The 14,642-nt window shown below is 40.4% G+C and overlaps 1 protein-coding gene across 2 annotated transcripts in view; it reads left to right on the plus strand.

Annotated features, from left to right (window-relative positions):
- The window catches only part of LAMA5 (laminin subunit alpha 5), a 105,956-nt gene that overhangs the window by 18,175 nt on the left and 73,139 nt on the right, over positions 1-14,642 (plus strand). For both annotated transcript variants that reach the window (XM_075176748.1, XM_075176749.1), the window contains exon 3: positions 14,135-14,252. In XM_075176748.1, coding sequence (XP_075032849.1) covers positions 14,135-14,252 — 118 coding nt within the window. The remainder of the gene's footprint in view (positions 1-14,134; positions 14,253-14,642) is intronic.

Consider the following 14,642-nt stretch of genomic DNA (forward strand, 5'->3'; position numbering starts at 1 on the left):
GATGTCACAATGAACATCTTTCACCGAGATCATGTATCCCTGAACACTCACAATCTACTCATCACACAAAAAAGCAAACCACTCTCTCCACTTTTCTTACTGTGGGAGAGAACTGGTTAATGATGTGCCCCTTGCAGCTTTGCAAACATTTTCTCTGTGCCTCTCTAGTACTCAAGTTAAACAATTGGAAGGGGGTAGGGAACAAAATTCACTGATGTAAGGAATCCTTTTATACTGCCCCTGGAAGGTGTGTGTAGGGGGAGCGAGGGGGCTGTGTGCAAACTTTGAAGAAGGATTTCAAATTCCTCATACACTTACAAAACTCTTAATTAACCAAAAAATGTTTTAATCCATGACTCCCTCTGGAACGTCCTGAAAGAAGGTTATTCTAAGGTCCTGTATCAACAGAGAAGAGTGCGCACACAGAATGTGGTTTGGTGTGTGCCCAGGGCCATTATGCAGAAGGTCTTATATGTCTCAAATATAACATTGTTTAATGACCTAAATAATTAAGCAGGTAAACAATTTCTTTATGCTGTAAGCTCTGAAAGGCTGAACACTCTAGCAGTTGTGGGTAAAGAATTCACTCAGGGGCTACAATGTATTTAGTATTGCTCAGAAATATATTCTTCTTTTTAGTATGATTTTTTTTTTTTTTAACATATTGCCTTTAGGATGTCACCCTAACTTCATGTTTTAGTGAGGCTGTCTCATACTCTTCACATGCTGACCAGAACAACATCTCCTGCAAGAAGTTCAAACAAGGTTGAAACAGGCTGTCTATATATATTTATGTCAACATAAGCCTTGTGATATTTTAAAAGCCCAGAAGCCTCAATAAGAGGCAATAAGGATGATTGTTATGATGAATTCATCAAACAAATCTCGCAAATGGGGCAGTTGGGTATCACCAATACTGGCCCGGAGCTGTAACTTTGGCTTTCAGTTCCACTTTGTAATTGTAAAAAAAATACAAATAATTAAAGAAATATAAAATAATCTTCAAAGAACAACGCACTTGTTTTTTTATTGCCGATAAGGTTGCGCTTTCGCATCAATAAAACTTTTCCCCTGATAAATGTGCCAGTCTGTAAAGCATTGACTCAGAGTTGCCATGTAAATGGATTGTCTGTATATTTGCATGTCACTATTTTTATACAGCATTATGCAATAAGTATAGTGCTTCATAAGTAAATAATAATTAAACAAAGTGACCTGATTTTGATTGAAACACTGAAACTTCACTTCCTATGGGCGCCAGACACCCTCTTACGTACAGTGGATAATACAAAGTAAGCCACAAAATGGGTGTGAGTTGCGTTTACAAAAGCTGGATGTGAAATGCTGAGCCATATGATTTTTAAATTCCGTGCAGCCTGGCAGTAGCCGCTTATGCGCCCAGTTTATGCCAGGCACTATGTCCCACTTGTACCCATGTTTTTTATCCCTTTGTATTGTGTGCAACAAACACTTTCACTATTGGGCATCAGTAAAATTTTTAAAAAAAATATCTCAATACAGGAGAAACAATGCCCCCATCATCATCAATATTATCATCATCATCATCATCATCATCATCACCCATCAATCATCAGCAATCATCATCTTTACATAGCACCAATAATTCTAGTGTAGAACCCCTGAAAATTTGTTTTGCTTGCACATACACACAAAAGCATAAAATATGCCCGAGTGATTAAAAAAAACACCAATAAACGTTAGTGGTGCAATTGTAAACAGCCAATTACAAGTCTTTCATTAGTGCCATTGACTATCATCATTATCATCCGCTGTTTACATCTGCCCTTGACCACGTGCAAGTAATATGGCTTTCTGAGATGTATATACGTCTTTTTCCCGTTTACACATCTATTTGCAGTTGCTCATACACACCCTTGCTGTACTTGCCCTATGCTAGAACGCCCCCCAGCTCACCAGGCGCAGACTGGCATAAGTGGCAGGATTATGCAAATCTGCATGGGCACATGTGCGCCCACAATCTGACTTGTGCAGGGTGATTTCAGGCAAGAGATGCTTTGCAAACTGGTGTACCTTCCACTCTGTATCAGTCCCAGAGTTAGTTGTAGTATATTGGGTAAAGAATGACTTACTAGAATATGTCTAACGTTTTTGCAAATTAGTATACAAGTTAATTTAGATAAATATGTATTAAAATTAATTGTGGAAATATACTATTTTGTTGTGCACGAGATCGGGTAGTGCAGCTTTTTTGATTAGCTGTAGATATTTGCTGTGATTCTGCATAATGCTTGTTTTTAGGAAATTTGCATGAGATTATAACAGAACATTCTGCATTGGGTTCACTTTGGGGCCCCTTTCCATTTCTCCACCCAGTGCCCTTGAATGGAGGGTGGCAGAGGAATTGTCCCTTCTGGGTATTCTCCACCCCTCTGCCCTCTCAGTTGACTAAATTGGTAAACATTCCCCCACCCTCCCTTCTTCTTCCAGCCCAACTAAGCCTCTTCCCAAAGGTCACCATGGTGACCAGTGCTGCCCAGGCTACAGCAGACTGTCCCCTAGAGAGAGAGCTTGGTGCCACTATCTGCCCCTCTCCTTAACCCCTTCATTTGCCAGAGAGCCCTGTAACTTGGCTATACCAAATCATTTACAATTATTCTTTTGCGAATGCTTCTAACTGTTTCTCACTATGACAAAATGTAATTATTATAAGTACAACTCAGATGTAATTAGGCTGGAGATGATAATTGAATTGAAACGAATGTCTTTTTTTTTTTTTTAACCAAAGGGCCAGCCGACCCTTTAAAAATTTTTTTTTTTTTGCCAGTTAGATGTGAAATCCACCAGTTTATTTTGTTTAATAACCACATTTGCAGGTGTGTGCAAGCTGTGCTTCCTAAGAGTGCTTGGTAAATACAGCCCTTAGCAGTCAGGAAGACTAGACAGTGTATATAGATGATTAGCAAAGTGATTGCACATAGTAGCTTTTCTCTCTGGTGCATATATTAGTCACTTGCTATTTTGTATATCTGTTATTCCTCTTCTAGGTAAATTATGATAATTACTTAACGTATTAAAGACATAGACAATGATTAAAGTGGCCACGCCACCAACCCACAGTAGAGGTAACCATGTGTTGACTGAACCAATATTTTAGTGATATCGCTGGTTCTTGTGAACTGAGGCATGAGGCACAAATTTCATCTTGCACGTCTCCCATTCCAAGATTGCTGTATTGTACATAAGACAGTGCAGCTATGCAGGAATGTTGGGGTTAATGTGAGAAGAGACAGATGTGTGTCTCGCTGTATATGAATACCTTCCCTGTAATCTTCAAGCTGTCTGTTAAAAGCCTTCTAATGAGGAGACGGTGCAGAATCTTTTTTTTTTTACTGTTTTACCCTGTATAGTCCACTGTTCGTACCGTGTACGGCGCTGCAGAAACCTTGTGGCGCCTTACAAATAAAAGATAATAATAATAATAATGTTATGCCCTTGGATAAAATTAAAAAGTAGGGAGAGGAGCCAATATGGTTTCCTAAATGATTACTCCATCCGCCTTATGTACCTACCTTGTGTAACTGCTGCTTACCTACTCTCCACTAAACCCACTGACATGATCTTGGTTCTGCAGTGGGAAGATCATCTTTTCCTGTCGCTAAATGGAAAGGCAGCACGGTGGCTAAGTAGTTAGCACTTCTGCCTCACAGCACTGGGGTCATGAGTTCAATTCCCGTCCATGACCTTATCTGTGAGGAGTTTGTATGTTCTCCCCGTGTTTGCGTGGGTTTCCTCCGGGTGCTCCGGTTTCCTCACACACTCAAAAAACATACTAGTAGGCTAATTGGTTGGTATCAAAATTACCCTGGTCTCTCTCTCTCTCTCTCTCTGTCTGTATGTATGTGTGTGTATGTTAGGGAATTTAGACTGTAAGCTCCAATGGGGCAGGGACTGACGTGAATGAGTTTTCTGTACAGCGCTGCGGAATCGGCGATGATGATGAATAGCGGAGCTCCAACCCATCAACTATTTTTTTAGTCAAGTTATTAGTGTCTGGAGAATTTTCAAAGGAGGAATGCTGTCAGATTGGTAGCTTTTGATTGGACAAATGCTGTGACCAACCAACCAATTAGATAATACTGTCCCATAGACATCATCTCAACAAAAAAAATGCAGGTTACCCACCCCAAGGTAGTCCATTATTGGACCAGCCCGGGGAGCAAATGCACCCCGGCCCAGCCAGCCCCTGACCCAACGCATTGTACAACTGAAACCGTACTATGTGTAACTGGCATTACTCCTTGTTTTTGTCTTGTTATCCATCACTGATTTCTCCTTGGCCAAAGAATTAATGCTTTTGTTACTTAAATTTAATATTATGTACATTTCACCAATTCCACTTTAACATGCTGATCAATAAATACATTGGTTGCACTCTCCTAGAGGGAATGCATTCTCTAGAAGGGAGTTTTCCGCAGTTTGCTTACCTTACTGGAGCCACGATACCAGAAATTTAGTATTGTACCCTAGTATTGTTTTTCCTATGAGAACTGGATTCTGAGAATGAAGACTACAACAAGACTAAGAAATTAAATAAGAATTAAATGGAACAGAGCCCAGTCTTCATTAAAATAACATTCTTTTTTACTTCTTTACTTTTCTCCCAACAAACCGGAAATATGTGGTTGTTAATACAGACCTGAATATTTCAGAGTGCTATATGAAAGTTCAAATGGCAGATAAATAGAACACCTAAAGATATAGAGAGACCCAAATAATCTGTGTAATCTATATGAAAGGACATATTCTATCTTCTATAGAATTGACATTATATGAAACCTTGCTAAATAACTATTATTTTATGATGCTAGTCCTTATTAAAGATGCTCAGGCTCGGTTCCCCGAGAACTGAACATACAGATCCGAGTACAGAGCAGAGTCGGCTCGGTACTGCCGTACTTTTTCGGATTTGAAAACGAGACAAAACGTCATCGTTCCGTCGTCTGATCTCCGGAGCTTTGGATTCTTTTTTAAGACCCAACATAACCGGGGGTGGGAGGGAGCGCGGACCCCCATTTTGTCTTTTCTGCCACTGCTGTGTGACAATGTGTCCTAGATGTCCTAGGAACTGCCGTGTGTTTGTGTCATTGCTCTGTCGCTTACCATCCAGCCAGGTCGCTGCAGTATTTGTCTAAAAGTGTATGAAAATAATATTGTCATCTGTGAGGTGGTCAAAATTGACTGCAAATTACTTGAAATTAGTGTTGTTGAGGTTAATAATAATGTAGGAACAAAAAAAAAGTGCAAAATTATGTGATGTTAGCAAATTTTAGTTTTTTTCTAAAAAAATCCAAAACCAAAACATACGAGGGTGGTTTTGCCAAAACACAAGGCTAATCCAGATCCAAAACCAGTTGACAGGGGTCAGTGAGCATCTCTAGTTCTTATATTATCTGTGTTGCATCCTGCATTGTCCAGCAATAGGCTTGCAGACGAGAGTTTTTTTGTGCATAGGAAATACGCCTCCCTGCTTTTACTGTATTGTTTTAGATATATTTAGTTATGAATCGTTCATTAAACTTTCATGTATATTTCTGAGTGTTTCCTATAACTCATTAATTTAAATACAGCCTGCAATATAGATAAAAGCTGGTGACACCCATAATGGTATTGTAAGATTAATCTGCTCCATTTCCTCTACAAAACTGCCATCCATTTCTCCTGAACACTCTCCCTACTTGATCCAGAGCTGGGACATGTGTTGTACTGTAATATGCTTGAAGAATCTGAGTATTTGTTTATTGTATTAACACTTTCCACCCCAGTCTGCCATTACAATTTTGATGAGCTGCAGGGTATGTGATGTCCAGCCCTGGTGACTAGAACAGTAAGGCAGTGTCAGACCACAGACAAGCAGCAGCAACAAGTGGAAAACAGACTGGAGAAAGTGCACTGGGGGAAGGAGGAGAGAGGAGGGGGGGCTGTGGGAACAAGTGAGAGACAAAGAAAAGCGGCAGGGGGTGTGTGGCGCACTGGCACCATTGACTGCATGAAGTGGGCACAGGGAGAGGGAGGGTAGAGCCGTGTGACACAAGAGAGGAAGGTGGACATAGTTTAGTACAGAGTGCATAATTCTTTAGATCACCTGGTCAAAATGTTTATACGATGAGACATTAAACAAGTGAAATATGTTATTAACGTTTAGTGTATCAGGAAGACAAAAAGAATAATATTTTAGTTCTGTAATAGTTCCTGTAGTTGTCAGTATTTGATTTCATTAGTCTGCACTAGATTGGACAAAGCTAATGTTTGATTGGTTACTTTGGCTACAGCGTGTGTGAGACGTGCATGATTTTATTATTATAGATATAAGATCCATACAGGGGTGATTCTTGTCTTTCTGCCCCTTGAGGCAAAGTATTAAGTGCCCCTCACCCACCCTCACAACTTCCTGCTTTTTAAAATTACTGGCATTCTGGGGGCACAAATACAATATATAATATTATACCCAGCACTAGTAACATGTCTATATATTTTCTCAGACGTTGCAATATGCTTAATAGTAGTTGTTATATGGCAAAAAGTAACAATGCCTAGTAATAACTCCACAATAGTAAACCCAATAGTAGTGCCCATAATTATACCAGCAATTATAATAACCGTTTATATGCCAACACATTCAGTAATGGTGTACATTAATAAATATTGATGCCTAGTAATATGCCCACTAAAGTAATACATAGCGGTATTTCCTAGTAATATTCTTGCTATAGAAACACCAGGTAAGTTGCTAACGTTACTGCTCAGTAATATTCCAGCAGTAGTGATATTCGGTAATAAAAGTAATATGCTAGTTGTAGAAATGCCCTCTTATATGGCAACAATAAAATGCCCAACACATGCCAATATTAATGCCCAATAATTCTATGCCAGTAGTAGCAACCTCTGGAAATATGCAAACACTAATACCTGGGAATAAGCCAGCTGACTGCCATTAGTGGACATTGTGATGCCCACTAATAATACGTCAACAGTAGTAGTATGGGGGTAATATGCCTAATTATGAACACTGCAGTAGTAATTGCTTTGCTTCTTATTAGGCTTGTCGCTTATTACTCACATTTGTATTTTCTCTGCTCCTGCTCTGCACCAGCGCTCCTAGATATGAATGTGGCGCTTTGTGATGTTGCCTTCTAATTAGCTGCCAATGGGTGATCAGCAAGAAGAATGCACTGCAGACATCATAAGCGGCAAAGGTGACAGACAGGCCTACAGTCACTGTAAAGAGAGATGATACACAACACAATCTGCTGCATTCTGTGTAAATTCAGCAGGGGACTGGAAGTTACTACTTTATTCCTATAGATAACAGACCACCTACTGCAGACTATAAGGACACATGTAGTCCTCTCAGATGTCTGCTCTGTATGAAAGGATTCAGCCTGTGACTTCATGTACTTCTCATAAACTATTTATAGACTTGAAATATCTTTATAATCCACATTCACTCCATATAGACCATCAATTGTGATTTCAACTTAGAGAGAAGTCACATAATAATCATCAGTCTTAAATTGAAGTGACTGATAAATCACGAGAGCGCCATCAGTTTGAGCATCACAATGTGTTGTGTATTTGCTCAAATAACACTTGTTACTTTTACCTTGTCTAAGTTAAACTGTGCCTGTTGCCTACACACAGCAGAGGTTGCCCCTTTGTGCCTCATGCCTCAGAGGTTTCTCCAGTTTTTAAGACAATGAGCTCGGCATCTGATGAATATTGGTTTAACCCACAAAATGGTCACGATTGTTAACTCCAGTGCATATTTTAAGAGGTGGTCAGAGTGTGTAAGACAGATGGGTGTATGCTTGTGCCAGCTGTGCCACCCTGTGTGGATGGGTAGCTATGACGTGATGCTATGCGCAGCGTTGGCTGTGTGTTACAGAGCATGTTCAACTGTAAATAACAGATTAATCTCTGTGACTGCTCTCAGGATTCTGGCCGAGCTGTGAGGGAAAACGTGTCTGGTCCCTAATCACAAACCAAAAACGTGCCAGGTTCACACTTTCCCTCGGTATCACTGACGTGTCATTTAAAAAGTTATTGCAGTCCATAAGCTGCTTATGTAAGGAATGTTACTTCTCTAATGCTTGAGGTGTTATGTGGATTTGTTGCGTGGGGGAACATGGGTATACTGCGCAGGAAGGGCACAGTGAAAGTGAGATGCAGGAAATCTCTTCTGTTGTATAGTTTCCAGCAGTGTCTCCAGGGCACTTTGCAATGTGCTTCTTAACTGCCCAGTTTCTCTTGTATGCAGGCCTCTGAGGACTTGGGAGCCCCCGCACTGTTACACAGGATTGTGGGCTGATGACAGACTTAATTTTGTGTTCATTTTGGGAAATCCATGAGCTAAGTATCTTTTATGTGTATGATAATGTATGACGGTCTCTGGCTGCAGTTTTCATGACTATGGGAGTGGTGGGACAGCTGCTCGCTCTCATGGACGTAGTTTCCAGTGATCATTTATCGTGTGCAGATTTTTTCAGCACTCAGCCTTATAATTTAATTTAATATAGGTACGTTTTACAACTGAGCAATCAAAATAATGTTTCCCTACAGAAGTAGAAAATGCTATTTTGTATTATGCACCATTTAAACAATTTTCATAGAACACAGTAGAGCTGTGTCATATCCAAGGGCAACAAAATATAAATAGCTTTGCCTGATTATATTGATATACAACTGAAAACCCCCCAGAAGAAAATCATATAAGTAAAGCAATGTAAAAATCACAGTAGAGTGTCAGAAGTCAGTAAATAAAAGTTATTGAATGATCTAGCATTATCTGCATGACATGAATCTGAGGTAATGTTGGCAAGCTTGTACTGTCGGCACTTTCTATAATTTAATAGTGAAATAAAGAACTAAAGGCATTGCTGGCTACCATTTGGGCTCTATTTTATGCCCTGTATTTGAGTATTCTACAGTGGATGGAATTATTAGCTGCGTAGTTTGTTGAAACTATCTAAATAAAGGATAATAATAATGAAAGCTTTGCAATAATTGGCAGCATTATTTAGTATACTTACCTGTTATATTCTGTGATCATTTTTGGCCATGGTTTTCATTTACCTGTGAACAGTCATTTTTTTGAGGATTTTCCCATCTGGAATCAGTAGATGTAAATAATGGCTCAGTCCTAAAGATTATTTCAGATGAAAATGTGATCTTTTTTTAGGGTCAGGGATGGTATTTGAGAACCGAGCTGAGAAATCTGATTTACATCAACTATATGAATGGTACGCTACCGACAAATAGGCTGGATCCAATTTCGCTTATAAACCCTGGCAAATGACGAAAGCAGTGGTAAATGTGTACTAAAAATGTACTGCCTCCTGCATATTTTTAATGTTTTTTTATTTATTTTAATGCGTTCCATTGTGCCTCTGTTGGATAAGACCAGTCTAGGGGAGTATGTAACGTATGAATGGTCTTCTTCAAGGAGACTGAGCCTGGTATCAAAATACACATTCCAGCCTGGTAAACATTTTTTTGGTCTGTTTTGCAGCCAAACTCACCTGACTGTACTTTGATGACAGTATTGCAGTTAACGAAAGACAAGATAATCCAGTGTGATTGCTGTTTTGCTGACGAGTTAGAGAGTACAGATTTCTGTTTGAAATTTTTATGACCCAACATTTTGTTTTTTTAGTTTTCCAAAGGGCTTGTCCATGTGAGTGTTTAGTTTTCCAGACTCCAAGAACATGAAAATGGTGCAGATAAGCCCGTACATGCTGGGAAGTAGATTGTTAAAAATACTAAAGCATGTAGGTGTTAAGGTTAATTGTTCTTTTAAATTCCTTATGAGTCTACGGGGAAGTGTTCAGATAGAATGTACTAGTATTTTTAGAGGAATATAAAATGGCAGGGAAACAGTGCTCATTTGGAGGCTTATTGCATGATCTGTTGCTGTGGCACTACAAATCCCAGCATGCACTGTTGTTGACCTGCAGGGCATGCTGGGACATGTAGTTTGACAAGAGCTTGGTAACCACAGGTTGCCTTAGCCTGGTAATATTTGCTTCTAGTCATGGGGTCAGTGCAATCAGCTGATCCGCTAATCCCAGAAACGGATTTACTCAGGATGCTCCGAAACTCTCCTTGTCTGACTGAACTCTCCTTTTATGGCTTCCTACATACAAACATAACATGGATCTTTCTATAGTGACTCTCCAGTGACTTTCCATAAATAGAGTGGAGTTATTTTCTTACAATTCCATGGCCCCACTTTTAACTCCCTTGTGTCCTTGCTGGGAGTGTGTACTGTTTTAGTGACAATTGGAAAGATTACATTGCCGTGAGCAGTTTAAAATTATTGTTTTTTCCTATGTACAAAAAATATCCTTAATATGAAGGAAAAAAATTCTGTCATTATTGTAGAATATACTGGTCTTATAAGTGGAACTAATCCAATAAAATGGTTCCTATGCGTAGCAAGGTGCTGTAACCCATCAGACTGTCATTGTCTAAACTGCACCTGGAAGCAAAGTTAGAATGTGGTTACCAGATAAAGACCTATGCCAAATTTGCTTGTGCTATTTTAAAGAACATCTCTACCCAAAGCCAATAATAATAACCTGGTCCCAAAATATTACTCACCAGAGGTCTGGTGTTCATGGGATGTTGTGAGCACAGTGCTTCATTTTGAACCTACTTGCTTTGGCGAGCAGTGTGTTTCCCTGTCTGAAAGAAGATCAGGTCCGCTGAAGCGAGGAGTCTTTTTTAAAATCTTCCACTCTTTCCTCAGAGTGACTCAGAGTTTTTTGAGGATGGCAGCATGGTGTCCACCATAAACACACTGCTAGTGTGAGCGAACAGGACTGTGCTGAGCAGCAGCACCAAGATCCTGGATATGCGGTCATGTGAGTGCTGGACACCAGATAAATATGCTTTTATGACCAGGTTTTACGTTTGACAAGCCAATGACACTGAATGTTTCAGTTTTGTGTGGAGTTATCCTTTAAGACATTAGTAGCATTGATGCCAACAGTCAGAAAATTCACAGTCAGTAAAAAGTATGGCACGTTTTTGTCAATACAGTTATGACATGCCACTGATAATACTTAACTGGCCATAAGATACACCACACTAATGATTTTAGGCTTGACTACATTGTTAATCCTTCCTCATGTACCTAACATTTCTCGTTAAAAATATAGATTTTGTTCTTTTCACTTGTTTAGTACTTTTTCTCTTTCACTTCAGTATGTAATTTTTCTTGTGCCAAAAACAAGCATGGGATAAACATCATCATCTCTACATAATCCGGTAACAATCTTCATGGACGTTAAAATATTTCAGGAAGTGAAAGTACAAAGGAAAATTTCATCCCACCATGAGCCTGAGACCAGCACATGCCCTTTCAAATTTGTTATTTTAGACCCGGCTAAATCCCATGAGTCACATGGAAGTGCCAGAAAATTTATTGGTGGTGCTTAACTTTTCTTTATGGATCTCGGTGGGTGCACATTTTACCTTGCATATTTAAAAAGTCTGGGGTCTATTTATGAAGCGGTGAAAAGTTGAAAGTCTAGCGAAAGCACTGGAAAAAGGCTCTTTCACAGCTTCATCCTATCAGAGATTCATCCCACCTTAACCTAACTTCAGCTGTTTAGCGCTGTCCCTTTGAACCTCAATAGGGACGGCGAAATCAAATCTATTCCTCAAGCAGCGAATTGCTGGGCTTTTCGCTGCTAGCATTCCAAACTGAACGCCTTCTCAGGATGTCAATACGGGCCTTTTCCAACAGAGTGGAGTCCTGCTGGAGAGGATCCTCTTTGCTGGCTCCATGCATCTCTGACTTGACAGAGTTACTGCTCATGTGTGACAAAACATTGGCACATGCGCAACAAGTCAACTATTCAGTTCTATGGAGCTTGTCCCTTTCACAAACTAGTGTTTTTGTTGCAGAGAGGGATTTTCACAGAGGGCCGACCTGCGGATGAGTACTCTTAAACAACGGTGGTACAACTTTTTCTATCCGTACAATCAGTGGTGATTCAGATCCGTAATTAATTATGGCATAAATTGTGTCAGGGCATAAAAAAATGTATGTGCGCTAAGCAGTTATATTCTACGTAAAACAAACTTACGGCGCTGCGGAAATCTTGTGGCGCCTACCAAATAAATGATAATAATAATACACACAAGAAAGCCTCTGAAGCTTGCTCACAGCATGATTGTTACGCAATTGTTACTTTGTGAATGGTGATTGCATATGTCTAGTAGTCTATGCTCCTTCTGTACCATTGTGGTGTCAGATAAGGCTGATGTCTCCTCAGGCTGCATAGTTGTGGCAGATTGATGGATGGGATAGTGGAAACTTGGCTGTTTTGTGTACAGGACTAGTCCTCTGCAGTGAGTGTATTTAATTACTGCAGTGCTGACTGGAAGCACGGACAGTGCATTAGAAGGGATTGTACTGAGCCGAGCAAAGGACAGTGCTTACGATAAGCAGAAATAACCCCACAACTATCTCTCAGGGCACATTAAGTTCTTGATCCACCAGAGATAGCTATTATTATTATTATTAGATGTGAGATTGCAAATGTCCTAGATGAAGTCAGAGATGAAAGTGTCCAGGCATGTTTGAATAATCCATAATAAAATGGGGGAATTTATCATCCCTTTGCAGGGTAATGTTCAGTCAGACTGAACTGCAGACAGTAGCCCATACCAAACTTCTGATATTGCGTTCATTTGTCTAAAGCTGCATACATTCTATAGGAGACATTTATGAAAACGGATTCATAGAGAATTATTATTATTATTAATTTTTATTTATAGGGTGCCACAAAGTATCCGTAGCGCCGTACAAGGACAAACAATGGCACAGTACAAGGTGAAACAGCACAGTACAAGTAACAGTAAGCACCATAACTCTGGGGGCTCAGGCACAGCATGAAAGAGAGGGAGGGAGGGGAAAAGTGAGTACAGGCAGGTAACTATGGCCCAAGAGGGTGGGCACGGATGACAGGTTGAGAGTCACTGAGGGGAGAGGAGACAGAGGGCAGAGGGACTGAGAGAGGTGAGCTGAGTAGCTGGAGAGCGCAGTTAAAAGTGATGGAAACAGAAGGTAGGAGAGCCCTGCTCAAAGGAGCGAACAGACACATGGATGAGACGGAGAGACGGGAGGAAGGGGGAGAAGGGAAGAAGGGATGAGAAAGAGAGGTAGCCGACCGGTGGGAGTTTAGGCATGAGACTGGAAGGCTTTAAGGAAAAGGTGGGTTTTTAATGTTCGTTTGAAAGAGGACAGATTAGGGGAAGTTCTGATGGAGCGGGGGAGCTTGTTCCAATGGAGGGGAGTGGCGCGGAAGAAGTCTTGGATACATGCGTGAGAGGAGGTAATCAGAGGGGAAGAGAGGCGACGATCGTTGGATGATCGCAGTGAGCGGGAGGTAATGTAACCCATAGCAACCAATCAGATATTTGCTTTCATTTTCTATACAGTATTACAAAAAATGATGTTCCCACCCATGACATACAGCCAAACTATCTGCCATCCTCCAATAGGATTCTATTTGGATTGTGTATGAAACTGACACACAGTTGGTCAGTTGGAACAAATCAACAAACCCAAATTAGACCATGCGGACAGCTTAACTTTCATTAGTCCAATGAAAGCTGGTTGACTACTATGGTTTGCTGCATACTTTTAATACAGTAAATGAACCCCACCATATCTGAGCCTATCATAACTGCTCCTCATGGTGAAGGTCTAATGGGGTTAAAATCACACTTTATTATTTCAGTGTGTATTCTATTTAACGTTATCCAAGTATAGATGTTTTTTTTCTATAATTATCTAGATAATGCTAACATTATCCATCCAATCTTGGCTGTGTACATATGTGCTCTCATGCTCATGCTCCGTCGTGTGAGTGTCATTACTGTGGATAAGCCAAGAGGGGATTTTGAAGAAGAGAGAGTAGTGGGGATAAGTATAGAATTATGTTTGTTTTTTAAAACTAACCATTATTTTCCAGGATAACAACCAAATGTGATTGACAAAGGACAGCGTACTATAGATATATACAGTGATAGGCACTTTTAGCAGCCAAACTTACAGAACTGTCATCTTGTCTGTCTCCTACAGGTTTTCCATGTGGCATACGTCTGGATCAAGTTTGCCAACTCTCCCCGTCCTGACATATGGGTACTGGAGCGGTCTACAGATTTTGGTGCCACGTACCATCCCTGGCAGTATTTTGCATGTAAGATTCATTCTTCCCTATAATTGAAAAAAACCTTCAGTGGGATGCCAGAATCTTATTGGCTGGACAAAATAGGATGGTGGAAGTTAGTGCTGGTGAAGCTCTGTATGAGGTTTGGAATTGGGGGTTTTATCAACACAAACATAAGTCATACTTGCTAACTTATTGCAGTCCTCGTCCGGTAGCTGCCAGGGGGAGGTGGGCGTGCAGGGGGTGGGGCTCAGAAAAGCGTGTCTTTTTGGCCCTGCCCCATGACGCAATGACGCAAACGCGCCATTTTACAGCAGGGGCGGGGCCAAATGCCGCAATTCTCAGGGAATAGCGACATTTTGGATATAATTCTGCCCACTTCACTAGGAAGTGGGGAAGTGGGCAGATGCGGGAGGCTAC

The sequence above is a fragment of the Mixophyes fleayi genome, chromosome 6, assembly GCF_038048845.1.
Source record: "Mixophyes fleayi isolate aMixFle1 chromosome 6, aMixFle1.hap1, whole genome shotgun sequence".
NCBI classification, from domain to species: domain Eukaryota; kingdom Metazoa; phylum Chordata; class Amphibia; order Anura; family Limnodynastidae; genus Mixophyes; species Mixophyes fleayi.